The 13,923-nt window shown below is 46.6% G+C and overlaps 4 protein-coding genes across 7 annotated transcripts in view; 2 read left to right on the top strand and 2 right to left on the bottom strand.

Annotated features, from left to right (window-relative positions):
* The window catches only part of LOC135245013 (zinc transporter ZIP9), a 10,000-nt gene extending 7,312 nt beyond the window's left edge, over positions 1-2,688 (top strand). Inside the window, exons 6-7 of the mRNA XM_064317757.1 lie at positions 755-889; positions 1,507-2,688. Coding sequence (XP_064173827.1) covers positions 755-889; positions 1,507-1,773 — 402 coding nt within the window. The 3' untranslated portion in view covers positions 1,774-2,688. The remainder of the gene's footprint in view (positions 1-754; positions 890-1,506) is intronic.
* Positions 2,689-3,096: 408 nt separating this feature from the next.
* mtrf1l (mitochondrial translational release factor 1-like) overlaps positions 3,097-13,923 on the top strand; it is a 66,059-nt gene continuing 55,232 nt past the window's right edge. For both annotated transcript variants that reach the window (XM_064318081.1, XM_064318080.1), the window contains exon 1: positions 3,097-3,481. The gene's annotated coding sequence lies outside the window, so the exon portion shown is untranslated. The remainder of the gene's footprint in view (positions 3,482-13,923) is intronic.
* LOC135245168 (coiled-coil domain-containing protein 177) lies at positions 5,186-8,777 on the bottom strand. Its single transcript, XM_064318077.1, has one exon. It carries the CDS (start codon positions 8,428-8,430, stop codon positions 6,673-6,675), a length of 1,758 nt encoding a protein of 585 aa, XP_064174147.1. The 5' UTR covers positions 8,431-8,777; the 3' UTR covers positions 5,186-6,672.
* Positions 12,082-13,923, bottom strand: part of slc29a1a (solute carrier family 29 member 1a) — a 44,846-nt gene continuing 43,004 nt past the window's right edge. For all 3 annotated transcript variants that reach the window (XM_064318084.1, XM_064318083.1, XM_064318082.1), the window contains exons 12-13: positions 13,467-13,666; positions 12,082-12,936 (exon numbers count right to left, since the gene is read on the bottom strand). In XM_064318084.1, the coding sequence (XP_064174154.1) occupies positions 12,825-12,936; positions 13,467-13,666 (312 nt within the window). In that variant the 3' untranslated portion in view covers positions 12,082-12,824. The remainder of the gene's footprint in view (positions 12,937-13,466; positions 13,667-13,923) is intronic.

The following is a 13,923-nucleotide window of genomic DNA, read 5'->3' as shown; positions in this document are numbered from 1 at the left end:
TGAGATACACCTTGGCTGATTTCCATTCTGCCTCAGGTGTGAATGTCTGTAAGCCCCAGTCTTAGGGAGACAACAGGGAACAACTGATGGCTGTCAAAAAGTGGGAGCAGTCTTTTCACCACCACCACCCCCCTCCCCCCCCCTCCCTGTATGTGCCAGTAGTACAGTTATGTAATACAGTTATTAGTTCTGGTAACCTTAGAAACAAAAGTAATAACTGTATAACTGTGAGATAGAGGGCGGGTGCCCCTAAAGCAGGCACATAAATGCAGAGTTTCTCATCTGATGATGTCAGAGCGCTTTACAGTGAGGAGGGGGGGGGGGGTAGAGCTCATCTCAGTGACCACTGTTGTGTAGCATCTACCTGGGAGCCATTTTCCCACCACAGCACCCTCGCCACATATCCACACAGGATGCCCCGTCGCAGCCTGGCAGTCTGCCTGAAGTAAAAGCAGGTATTGCCATGCATTACCCCGGATGTCCAGAGTTCAGGCAAATGCGTATGCTTATAGCAGCGATACTTGAACTGTCTCTTCTCTGTAAATCCAGGGTTTGGGTAGAGAGCCTATGTTTTAAGTTTCTACCCCTACCACATACCTTCTACCCCTTGTGCCCTATGCCCTACCCTCTACCCCTTATACCTCACCTTCTACCCCCTAATCCTACCCTCTACCCCCATTTCCCTTCCTATATCCCCTACCCTCTACCCCTTATACCTCACCTCCTACCCCCCCCCCCCCCCCCCCCGCTGCAGGCTCCTGCCGCACTCGGTCTGGTCTCTTTCCTGATGCACTCGGGCCTGGAGAAGAGGCAGATTCAGAAGCATCTTCTGGCCTTCTCGGTCGCAGCGCCCCTACTGGCCATCAGCACTTACTTCATCCTGATCGCGGTGAGAGACGGGAGGATGGTCGGCTCTCCTTCAATTGCACGCCTGTATCCTTGCAAACGGACTCGATAGAACGACGCTGACATCATCAGGGTCGTAATTCCCTCCCGCCGCCCCGTCTGCAGCACTCATGTTTGTTCTGGCTTCCGTCAGTCTCTGGTGCCCAATCACGTGTCCCGGAGGGCCAAGAGTATGCAGGCTTTCATTCCAACCAATCACTACGCCCGCTGATTTCACTGCCACTGTTAGTTCCCTCCTCTGTGGTTGAAGGTGTGTTAATTAGTGGAATAAGCAGGTGAAGTGAATGAAAACCTGCACACTCTCGGCCCTGCGGGGCACGTGATTGGGCACCACTGCCGTACAGCGTTTCAGTCTAGGGCTGACAGACAGCTCAGTGGGAAACTGCTGCCGGACAGAGTAATGGGTCTGTAGCTTCAGGCTGGCACGGGAAAAGGCGGGATTATTTAAATTTATAAAGTCTTCAGTCTTCAGACGTTCCAAAATTCGGGTGGTATTTAAGATGCCAAATTAAATAAATATATATATATATATTTTTTTTTAAAACACGCACTTTCTGCTCAGTGTGAGTGAAGTGCCCTCTCTCTCTCGGCTGTCTGCAGACCGGCGGCTCCTCCCAGTCCCGCCTGAGCGCCACGGGAATCGGCATGCTGTTCTCCGCCGGCACGTTCCTCTACGTGGCCACCGTGCACGTGCTACCAGAGATCAGCAGCAGGGGGCAGCAGCAGCAGCAGGCCTCCTCGCACCTTCACCACCATGCAGGCGCAGCCTCCTACCAGAAGGGGGGGCTGGGAGTCCTGGAGAGCCTCACGCTCATTATCGGGACGGCTCTGCCCGTCCTCCTGGCGCTCGTGCTTCACGACAACTGAACTGCGGCGGAACCCCTTCGCTGGCCGACCGTCGACAGAGCGACCGCGCGTCTGCTTTGCGTGTCTGCGTCACCCTCCCTTCTCTGCGCGGTGGTGCGACCCTGTCAGATCCAGTCACACGAAAGGAACGCCAGCTAAAAAATGCTGAGAAAGAACAACTGGCTCTTCTCTGTCAAAATTGAATGTCTACCGAGTATACATGATTTCCAAGGGAAGTTTACACAATGTATCTGAATACAGAGTTCAATGCAGTAACTGTAAAAAAAGATATGAAAAGTTTAAATGGTCATGAAAATCAATAGTGAAAAGACTAGTAAAACACGCAATTCATGCTGTGATTGCATATTCTTGACTGGGTGTCCAATTTGTAAATTTGTAATAGTATTATAGAAACTCTATTTTATTAATATAATGTTTTGTGTTCATATTGTTTCTTGTTCTTTTAAGGTTTTGAGAGGATTCATTGTTGCCTTCACAAGCCCAATATAAACTGATTTCAGCTGTCACAGCATTTTTGCCTTATTTTTCTCCATTTCTCCATTCTCCTTGATTTGACTGCTAGCTACTTCATCCTAATGGTTGATATGAACAGCAGTTTTTCTATTACAGTCTGTGCGTGTTTGATGCCGTGTGAAGGCACTGTGAATTGAAATATTTTGCACTACTATGCAAAGAAGGTATACGCATTATCTTTTTATCGTGGAATATGTCTAATAATCTGTCAGACTTCACAGGAAATGTGCATGCACATGGTTTTATGGTACTGCAGTACTAGAACTAAAACTGTGATTAGATGTTATTTTTGTAAATCTGATCAAGTGCCTTGATAATAATATATTATAAACTTATGTTCTGGTATAGGATGTCCAAACATGGACAGGAAGTCATATATTGAATAAATGTTTACTTAAGAGACCGTGGATTGTTTTCTTTTGTCTGCTCCTCCTTGACCTGCCACCACAGCGATGTGGGGATATACATATATTCACCTTTGACAGACCATGGTTTATATGTTGTAATCTCAAGACGTTAAAACTTGGGAACAACTGCTCACAAGGGGAATTAGTCAGCTCCATATCCTCAAAGCCATTTGCTGCTAAAAACACACATCAGTATTAATGCAAGAGCTTCTAATGAAGGGCCTGTAGCTGAGAACCACAAATCTGTCCCTTGAGGCCAGTAATACTGCTGGGTTTCATTCTTCCCTCTAATCAGTGACTGATTTTAACCTGATGCGCCAGGTCACCTGATGCACTCCAGCCAATCGGTGAGGTTAATCGATCAATCAACTATCAGTTCGAAAAAGAAAACCAGTAGTGCTAATGCCCTTGAGAGCCAAACCAGAGTATCCCTGTTCTAGGTTTCTTTTTGATTTCTCCACTGTGGCTGAACTCCAGCTGATGGTTTTTTTTACAGGGAGGTTTAGCTGTCATTTTGTTGTGAGATTATATACCCCATTTCAGCTCGCAGTGGACATTCGCGTTTGAACGGGTGATGTTGGAGTTTGAATCGTTGCGAGCGCCTCCTGCATCTCCACCACCTGAAGCTGGAGCTGCGGGGCGCAGGCCTGGTTCTGCTGTGGGGAAGCAGCGCTCCTGCTGGAGCTGACAGGGCTTTGTGTGGACCTCAGCTGCAGCTGACGCCCGGCTGACTCTGAACCCGCTGGAGGAGGAGGGAGAGCTGAGCGAACGGCATCCCTGCTGTCCAGGTCAGTCCTGTCACTGGGCACAATACACGCTGTTGTTCTGATATGTTAAAAAAAAACATTTTAAATGTGTTCTGCTGCACTTGAAAATTCAGTTTGTTAATTTGTGGCGAGCAAAAAAAAGTTCTATGGGCATTTTGCAATAGATAGTATTGAATTTCAGTTCACTTCATGAGCTAAATTAATTGAATGGGCCTGCTCCATTTTAAACGGTTGTGTCATGGTAAATGTGTTTGTTGATTAAGTGGGTCATTCATTCAGAAAGGGGGAAGGCCCTGTATTAAGCACACTGGCACCTGAGTCCGCATGACAGATCCAGGCTCCAGCAGATTAAGGGTTTTCAGGGCAGAGCTGCTGAGGATCTCTGGGAGCCTCTTATGCTGTAAGGAGTTCGGCCTGTGGCTGAGGCAGGTCTCACTGCTCAACTGACACACATCACCGCAGGGCTAGATTAACAGGCCTACCCTGAATACGCCCACGTACTTCATTTATGTGTGTGTGTCTGTGTGTGTCTGTGTGTGTGCGCCTGTATGCATGCGTATTAAGTGTGTGTGCATGGACTGCAGATGGTAGCCAAAACCTCCTTTTTCATTAAGCTACTGAATTTCATTGACTCACCATAAGGCTGAGAGGTATTGCATCGCGTTATCAGATCTGTTCATTTTTGACGTTCTAAAATGAAATTCAAAACTTGTACTAATCTACAGAAATGCATTCAAATGCAACGTGTATGACTGAGCCTGGCTCAGACTGGACTCTGTATAAAGCAGACCCATGTGGTCCAGTGCAGTCACATGATCACTGCTGACAAGCCTTGTATGCACGTCGACCAATAATATTCACTCTTGTCCCAGGAGGGCTGCAGGGTCTTCTTTGTTACTCAGCACTTCGTTTAACCAAATAAATATCAGTTTAAAAAAAAATATTATTCATGCCTACAAATTTAAGGTGCACTATAAGCAGAGTGCAAATGTGTTGTATAGGTCTGTGTGTTGTTACGGGCTGAATTTCTACTTCTAGGTGGACAATAAAGTAATTCTATTATTTTCTGGTGAATGTAACAACTGTTCTGTAACATTCTGGAACAGTGTGTAACACTGGACAGAGCTTGCTCTTTGGACACCCGCTGAACTGTGTAAATCACTGTCCCTGCGATGGGTCCGCCTAGCCAAGTACACGCACTGCTTTGAGCTAACAGAGAGCTGTTAATATTCAAACTGAGCCGTAACAATATGAACCCATTATAACTGCAGCCTTCAGTTTAAGCAGTTGTGCTGAAATACCGTATGTGAATTCTGGACTGCCTTTACATTTCTCCCGCAAGAAATAAATACAAGGTTAATATTCTGAACAGTAAAATCACCCCCTCAGCTCATTAACATTCACTGGCCTGTATTCACTTAACATCTGTTCTTAACTTTGAGGTAAACATAAGCATTACACACTCAAACCCAGTACCTGAGTTTATTTTTGTGACTGCTGAAGAAAAGATGGATAATTCTTGTCTTTCATTGATAGTCAAATTAGTTAAGGACAAATGTTGATTTGAATAACAGCCAGTAGTTGAGGCTGCATTCTCGGATTTATCAGTAGATATCGGTTTTGTGCCTTCATGAAATTCTGATTGTTTATTATGGGCTGTTATCATGAGCTACAAAAACAGGTTAGACCAATTTGAACCATAAAACAGACCACCAAAACAGAAAACAGATTTATGACAAATTTAATTAGCCTTTAAAAAATAAAGAACAAATCCATCTAAAAATAGAAATCATTCCATAAATATATAAACATAAAATAGCTGAAATGCCACATACATTCAAATAAGTGCATCCTGTCTAACCTTTGTTATTAGTTATGCAATATTCCTGAGATGTTGTGAGATTCACACACACAGTTTTGCCTACTGTTGAACAAAATTACTTTCACGTGTCATAAATCTAAATACATACCCTCTAACCAGTATATATACGTAAGCCTCATGTTCTGATTAGAGCTACTCTGTTACAGTAACCATAGATCATAAGACTGTAAATAGGCATGATATGTATATGAAATGTAGACCAAAATAATTTTTCAATATTGTAAGTCCATGGTTCTCAGTCCTGGGCTCGCTTGTGTACTTTTTTTTTTTTTTTTTTCTGGGGAGGACAGCCATTATTCTGATAAACGTTCTTCCACATTTTCCAGGAAACTTTAACACAATGTGGGTTTGGCTTGGCTTCCCTCTCTTGGTTTGTTTCAACTTTCAGCAATTGTGATTCCACCAGTTTCACCTGTCAGTTTACAATTAATCAAACAATGCCGCCTCTTTCAAAGGGAATCATTTACTACAGCACGTAACAGAAAATGAAATGGTTAGTTGATCGGCTGATTAGCCCTGGGATATGAATAAAGGCCATTAGGCTAATTCATGGCATGCACCGCTAGTTCAGACATAATGGGGCTTTTAGAGGGCAAATCATCCCTCTGGACATGAAGAATGATTAACAGCTTGTTACGATTCAGCAGATGCAAGTGTGGCTCAAACAAAAAAACAAAAACATGGGGGTCCCAGGACCCCTGTTTTAAAGTGCTGTCTGATCAGTCCTCAGAGTGTGATCTTTCTCCTTATCTACCACAACGCATTGTGTGCCTTCTGTGAGACCACATGGGAAAAACACTTTTGGAATAAACCATTAAAGCTACGAAAACAAACAGACAAAAAAAGCTATGAAATGTGGCCTCAGGCATCCTATTATGCTGACTGTCATGTCTGTCATGAGTTCTGTGGTTGTAGAAAAAGACCTCCCATTGTCCATCTGGCAGCACAGAGGTGTCCTTAGACAACAGGAAACTAACCAAGCCAGGCAGGGCTAGTGCTCGCTAAATGAGAGAATCATTTGTACAGAATGCGTCACGTCACTGCCAGTGTGATAATGACCATGTCGTTCAATCACTATAAAAAAAATCTCCATCCCTGTGACAAACAGACCTGGGTCAAACAGTTGTGGTCATCACGGCTGTATCAGAAAAATTTGCAAGTGGACCAAGGGGAGATTGCAATTGCTTGTCTGTGGGAGGTCAGGGAGGGGGGCTTTGGCGAATAGAGATTGAGATCGTGGACTGGTAGGGGAACCTCTAAATTTGGGTGTCCCAATCAAAAACTGGGGGTGCTTAGGACCCCCAGGCCACAGCGTGCAGCCAGCAGTGGCTCAGAGCCGAACGCGGTCCAGGCTGGCACACAGCTGGGCCTCCAGGTCCATGTGGTGGAAGGCCCTGCTCTGCGTGTGCTCCCTCACCTTCTCCCGCATCTGAAAGGAGGCGCGGGCCACCTTGCGGGCCTCCTCCAGCGCCTCCTCCTTCTCCCGCCGCAGCCGCTCCCTCCGGCTCTCCTTGCGGGCGATGCCGCTCTGCCTCTGGAGGAGCAGCCCCTCCTCCTCCTGGCGCACCCTCTCCATGTGCAGCAGGTGCGAGCGCTCCCGCTCCTGGTTGGCCCGGCGGGCCTGCCTGGCCTTTTCCTGCCGCTGCTCCTCGACCAGCTTCGCCGCTCGATCCTGCCGCTGCTCGCTCAGCTGGGACAGCGCCTCCTTCTGTCGCTGCTCCTGCCGCTCCTGCCAGCTCGCGCGAACGCGGGCCTCCTGGAGCTGCTCCTCCTCGCGCATCGACCGCTCCTTGAGCTCCTGCTGCTGCGCGGCCGCCGCCTGCTCACGGTTGTCATGGGAACGCCGCAGCTTCTGCTCCATGGCGCTCCTCTTTGCCAGCTCCTCGGCCAGGGCCTGGTCGTTCACCACCTGCTTGAGCAGGAGGTGGCGGAGCTGCTGCCTCTGGTTCCCCTGGTGCACCCGCTTCCATTCCCTCCTCTCCTGGACGAGCCGGCTCCTGCTGGCCCTCAGCTCCTTCTCCACGGCCACTCGGCTCTCCCTCTCCAGGCTCTCCCGCTCCTCCCTCTCCCGCTCCCTCAGCAGACGCTCCTGGCAGTGCTTGCGCTCCTGGGCCTCCCTCATCGCCGCCTCCTGCCTCTCCCGCCGCTGTGCGCACTGCTCCTCCGCGTGTCGTCTCCAGCGCTCCTCCTGCACCGCCGCCTCCCGCTCGCGCAGCTCCGCCCGGAGCGCCTCCTCCCGTTCCCGCTGCCGGCGCCGCGCCTCCTGCCCTGCCTGCCACCTCCGCAAGCTGCGCTCCAGCTCCTTCCGCCGCTGACGCTCTGCCTGCAACCGCCCCAACTGCTCCCTCCTCTGCGCCTCCTTGCGCTGCTCGTCCGCGCGCTGGCTCTGCCGCAGGCGCGCCTGCTCGTCCTCGTGCTTCAGCAGCATCAGCGCGGCGATCTTGCGGTCTTTCTCCGGCACCGTTACGCTAGTCTCCTTTCTAATCTCCCTCTCAAGCTTCTCCAGTTTCCTCTCGGTCGCTGGCGTGTGTCTGAAATCCCCCAGGCTGGTGACGGTGAGCTCTCGGGGGCTAACGTTCGTGCCCTCAGGCTTGAGGGACTTGCGCTCAGTCATGTCACCTGCCGATGATTCGCTGCTGGTCTTTCCGTGGCCCAAGGTGTTTTTCGTTCCAGAACTGGTACCTAGCACGGTTTTTCGGAACTTTTTGTGTTCAGAGTTCTGGCTCTCGGTGGCTTGCTCAAGCTCAGTCTCGAAAGCTGCTTGTTTTTTAACGGACGACCCCTGGCCCCTTTCCGTACCCTCAACAATGATTTTCTCTCTCTCCTCGCGACACCGACGCACAAGCCTCCGGCGATCTTTTTCGTACACTTCATAAAGCAAAGTTGCTTCACCTAATGAAACGTTCCGGTGGTCCTCGACGAAATTGGCCAACGACTTATGCAGAAGTTGTACTGGTTTGACCCCAAGTCTTGCACATGCTTCCAAAGATCTCGGGCTCGTCAAGACGTACCTGCTGCCTTCGGCGTCGCCTGTGTCAAAGTTGTTGAGGTCCAGGTGTAGCATCGGAGAGGAAGGTCTTTCCTCCATTATCTGTCACTAAGTTATATAATATTAATCTCTCTAGTCAAGATCTGTAACGCTTCGCTCTGCCTTTCAGCCTGCATCAGACTGGATTAAGTTCTATTTTTGAACAGCCTACCTGCATCCGCGAATTTTTAATTTTTTAAATTTTTTAAATTTTTTTTAAATACAAGCCCGTATAGAAATTAAATCACGACAAGTGAACTAAAACACAAACGCGTAGCAAAAATTGCCCAAAATCGGAGCAACAGGTGCTGTCAATGTCTACACTACGCGTCGGCAAGGACGCTCGTTTCGTGACCATGGCAAACTAAATTGAGCAAGAGGGGGTCCTTTTCTTGCTTTGAAATTTTCGAGCCCCCTCTAGCCGCGGGGATGATTGATAGAAACTAAAGGGACATCTACTAAGACTTTGCTAACAGGCTACTGTAACATAGGCAAACTGTGTATTCAAAGGGCTGAGCTTTGATAAATAAACGCTGATGTTCCCGTTTCAACAAAAATGTTAACACATTTGTGCAGAGCTAAACAATTTCTAACAGAATCTGTAAATGGAAGAGGTGTGAGAATTAGGCCTACTTGAAATCAGTAATTCGACAGTAGGTGGCAGTGAACGCCCGTAGTTACTCCGATAGCTTGTTCATTTTGTAGGCTTCCTATGGACATGTCCAGTGTCACTTTGTAATTGAGTGTGGGAATTTGGACCCTGGGTCACACACCCTGCAATCTGAGCAAGAAAAGTAACAGAGTAACAGCAACAGAGTAACTGGTCAATTGAAGTGATGAACCAGAAAATTATCTTTCCTGTATATATAAATATAAATAGTTATCCAGGGCTATTTGGTCTTGTGCCTTGATTCCTACTTCACATCAGCAAAGCCATTTTTTGTTTTGTTTCATCCATGCCTTTTTAAACACTGAAAGTCCCCAGCCATCTTCTGATGTAGACTGAAGACCCCCCCCCAAAAAAAGAACTTCCACCTTGATTCTGCTAATTCAGGTTATAGTATTTTTATACCTTATGTTTTTCTTTTTTATAGTTTGTGATGGATATAATCTGTATCTATTCCTGATTTTTATTCTGGTTTTTGGTTAGCACAGTTGACTTGCGCTAGTGCTTCAGTGATGCTGCGCTGTATACTGACAGGTCTGTGATTTGTTATAAGGCACTGCTGCTCTTATGAATCAAGAATCAGTGCCCATATTCTCCTCCATTTTAAATTATCTGGGTGAGTGTGTAAGCTGAATTAATGTAACATAACATAATTATGTAATGCTTCCAGTGGTTGTAACTTGACATTTCTTGAAAGTGAAAGGGTCAATGAAATGGCAGCACAGACAGTATTGAGCATCAGCATTCCCTTCAGAAAGGCTGTCATAGCGTCAGGCTGTATGCTGCAGTTCTGTGAATCGCTTAATAAAATGAGACTATTTTGCATGTGCTCCCTGCTTTTTTTTTTTTTCATTGCTTTTTTACATGCCAAATGTCTGAACGGGATGACCATCAAAGGCAGGTGTACAAGGGCTGAACTTCTACTCTTAATTATTTAATTATCTTTATTATATCTTGATTTGACATTTATATAAGCACCAGCTACTGCTGCAGACTAGAAGTGCATCTTTAAGATTTTACTGTGGTCAAGTACAGAAGTGAATCAGTAGGCCTATAGTTTTAAAGGGCTGTCTGAAAACTGAAACTGCATTGGTGGGAACAAATACCAGCATGCAGACTGTCCTTCCAGGACCAGAGTTGTGCACCCGTTTAAGATTATCCCAGATTTCAGGTGTGACGTGAGAGAGGTTTCGCAAACACCCCCTACCGCCCTCCCACCCCATGGGTGGCGCTAAAACTAATAACTGTCAATCACTGACTCGTCTGTAACGCTCAAGTTCTTTTTTTATCCTGGGGGAAATACAATAATTGGGGCCAAATCAGTGAACGAGCGATGTCACTTGGTGGGCTCCGCCCATATTCAGTTTAATGAAGCGCAACGGTCGAACATTGGCCCTGTTGTCTGGTTAGCAGTCTCACACACCACTTATGAATTTCTTTTATAGCGTTTCTAGAACGCGCATTGCGCTGCGGTCAGTCACCCAAGAACCGCCCGCCTACTGCGGGAGATACAGCTGGGCAAAATGGATCACGTTTCAGTCACAGCTAGTGTTCGTTTTATAGCGTGTAATTACTCTGACAATGCGGGTCGAGCCTCGTGTCTTTCTAGCATTAATGCATATTTATCAGTTTCAATGTGGAATGTCACGCGTTGCGGTGTACGAGAATGCGTCATCGCAACGGTCGGAGAGCAGCGCGAGATCGTGGTTTTGTTGATTGGATGTGGTTCTCTGCTCTGGTTACTGCTGTTGAAAAAAATCATCCGTCTAGCCTACATTTGACAGACAGACAGTAAAGCGTTCTTTAATTCGACTTGTATCTGAATATCTTCCCTCACAAATGAAAGTCGATACTACACCCTTCTTAATGCATCAGTGTTTTAAAATATCGTTTCGGTCCCTGTGACCCCAAGGCACCGATTGCTACTCCTATTGGCCTTTTTTTGGTCACAGTTGGGTTATACTTTCACTGACTGAAACTTGAGGCACAACTGGGTTCAGATTTGACTCTGGGAGCACAGCTGGATTAGAATTTAACTCTCTAGAAATGGGGAGTTAGAATTTGAATATGTGGGAATGGTTGAGTTTGATTTTTTCCATTTTTGGTCCCAGTCATTTACCACTGAGGTCTAAGAACACATAAGCACACTATTGCACATTTGTTCCCCTAACATTCCAAGTTTCATTTACTGGGTACATGTAAATGTATAGCCTGACTCACATGTCAAGATATGAATGTGAAAGAATTATACAAGATCCTTCTCTGGAAAAGCTAAGAAACATAATGTTAATGTTTCAACTGAAATTATTTGCACATGTATGGAGTATAAAGGACTACCAGTAATCATTGTGAGTTTATGGATGTAATCGGATGCAATTTTTATACTTAAAAAAGCACCAGATATTTCAAAGCAGATGTTAATTATTTTGATTGGTAAATCAGTTGCGCAAATGTCAATAAAAGCCCCATACATGCAATAGAACTGCAGCTTATTTTGACAGTTTTTCATAGTGTGGCTATTACTTTAACCAGCCACACAAAAACATTCACAAAAAACTTTCTCTTTTTTTTTTCTTTTTTCTAACAAAAGCATTGTTTATTGTGTGAAGACAATTCCATTACAAATGTGAAATTTGGCATCCAGCAGGCAACTAGCGATGTCATCACACACCTGCACCAGTTCTCTTTACCTGATATTTAATCAGCAGGCAACTAGTGATGTCATCGCATACCTGCACCTCTTCCCATAGTGTATATAATATAATAATGAGTTATGAGGCTAGGAAGCTGGTTACTGCATTGCAGGCTGTGCACATTCGCATGTACACCATGTAGGCAAAGGGATATTTTACACACATCATACAAAAAGATATTTAGAGCAAAGCAGACATCTATGACATTTAAAAATAAAATAATGTTTAAAAAAAAAAAAAAAAATCATAAGAAGTACTGTCTTTTTTCCCCACCAAGTGTGCGCTCATCTCTGCAAGTGGCAATGTGAGCCAATAACAATCTCTTACACAGTTTTTAAAAAAATAAATGCATTTAGTTTTTTTTTTTTTTTTGTAGAACAATGCAGAAAACAGATGGTGGCACATCGCTGGGGGTGGAAACACGAGCCAGAAATCAAATTCCTGCTACGTGCATCATCTAATCTCTCGCTCTCTCAGAAATGTATGGCCATGGCAACAGAAAAAAAAAAAAAAAAAAAAACTGGGACAGAGCATATCAAGATAATAAAATAAATAAATAAAAATAAAACGGAGACCGTGTCCATGATCACGCAGGACGTGTGCCCGTGTGGCGGCTGACGTCACAGACGGTTCCGGAGCTCGATGCCGCTCTGTGATCCTGCGTCTGGAAGCGTGGGCCGCGCACACGCTCCTTCCTTCGGCGGCAGGGCTGACGCGTGCGGGCGGGATCCCGAGATGGCGGTTCTTCTGTTTGGGCTGGGAGAACTCCACCCCTTCACTGGGGAGCTCTCCCGGGCGACCCGACGGCTCGCCCCGTAGCGTACGTAGCCGGGCTGCGATACACAATTTGTTTATACAGTTTACTTTTAAAAAAAAGTTTACACTGAATTTAAAAAGTAAAAATAAAATAAAATCTTTGAAGTTAAGGGCGCATTACAAAAAGAACATAATAATAAATCTGTTCTGTTCAGGCTAGAACATGGAGCGCCGTTTCCTAACGAGGCGGGACTGCGGGCGAAACCGAAGTTCTCCTCGTGGAACCCCGCGGCGGGCTAGCGCCGGGGGCGGCGGTGCTCGCGGCAGGGCGTCCCGCGCTACACCAGGGTCCGCACCACGAAGGACATGGCGGCCCCCAGGGCCAGGCCCAGCGACAGGAAGAAGGCCATGACAGCGCCCGCCGTCTCTGACTCGTGTCCCGCAACCTTCCTGTGGGGGGGGGGGGGGGAAGGAAGGAAGGAGCGTGTGAATGCCGAGGAAGGCTTACTCAGAGGGGGAAACATGGGAATGCAAAAGAGGCCATTTTAGGACAGCAGAGAAAATGGTAGAAAAAAAAGAGAAAAACAATTCCTGGAAAATTTAATGGAAAAACATGTCGGCAATCCAAAATATACAAAAGCAAATGAAATTGTTTCAAAATACTAATATTATTGATATTAAATGTTTCTTCGTTAAAACTGTGTCGTGCATGGATTTTACTGCTGTGTAGAGCAGGGACACTCATGACCCTGGAGGTAAGCAGTCCCCCTCTAATCAGGGACTGATCTACACCTGGGACACCAGGTGACTGGAATCTGGCCAAATGGTGACCATCAATTAACTACCCAGTAGAAAAGAAAAACCAGCGCTGCCGCTAACTTTGAGAGACAGATTTGAGTAATTGGGGTCTAGAGGGCAGTGTATCAAACTTTCGGGTCTTGACCCAGTCATGGGAGGGGCGGAGCCGGCGTGGGACGTACTTGGGCCCGAAGCACATGCAGAGGCTGGCCAGGTAGCCGTTGCTGAAGGCGAAGAGGACCATGAAGAGGATGTACCAGGCGTCGTGCTCGAACACCACGGGCGTGTAGCTCCGGGGCGTCACGTTGCACAGCATGAAGAGCGGGATGAAGACCACGCGCAGGACGACCAGGATGGGCAGGAGGATGCTGTCCTTCCCGGGCTGGGGACAGAGGCGCGGGCGTCAGGCGTTTACACAGCACGGCGAGCTCTTACAGCGGCCTTCAAGTCCGCTAAAAGGCCAAACTGAGAGGGAAAAGTTCCGGAAAACTGGCTCAAAAAAAAAAAAAAAACAGCCGCAGCTCTGATGTGGCTTGAAATTCAATCAGAGAGACGAAATGCAGAAGAGCTGAAAGCGTTTTTAATAGTCTTTAATCGACTGTGAGGAAACGCACAGAAATCCAGACTTTTTTTTTTGTT

The sequence above is a fragment of the Anguilla rostrata genome, chromosome 18, assembly GCF_018555375.3.
Source record: "Anguilla rostrata isolate EN2019 chromosome 18, ASM1855537v3, whole genome shotgun sequence".
Lineage (NCBI taxonomy): Eukaryota > Metazoa > Chordata > Actinopteri > Anguilliformes > Anguillidae > Anguilla > Anguilla rostrata.
This window is presented reverse-complemented; position numbering and strand designations above follow the sequence as displayed.

Excerpts from the sequence above, each read along its gene's own strand:
- LOC135245168 (XM_064318077.1), bottom strand. The coding sequence starts at position 8,430 with ATGGAGGAAAGACCTTCCTCTCCGATGCTACACCTGGACCTCAACAAC.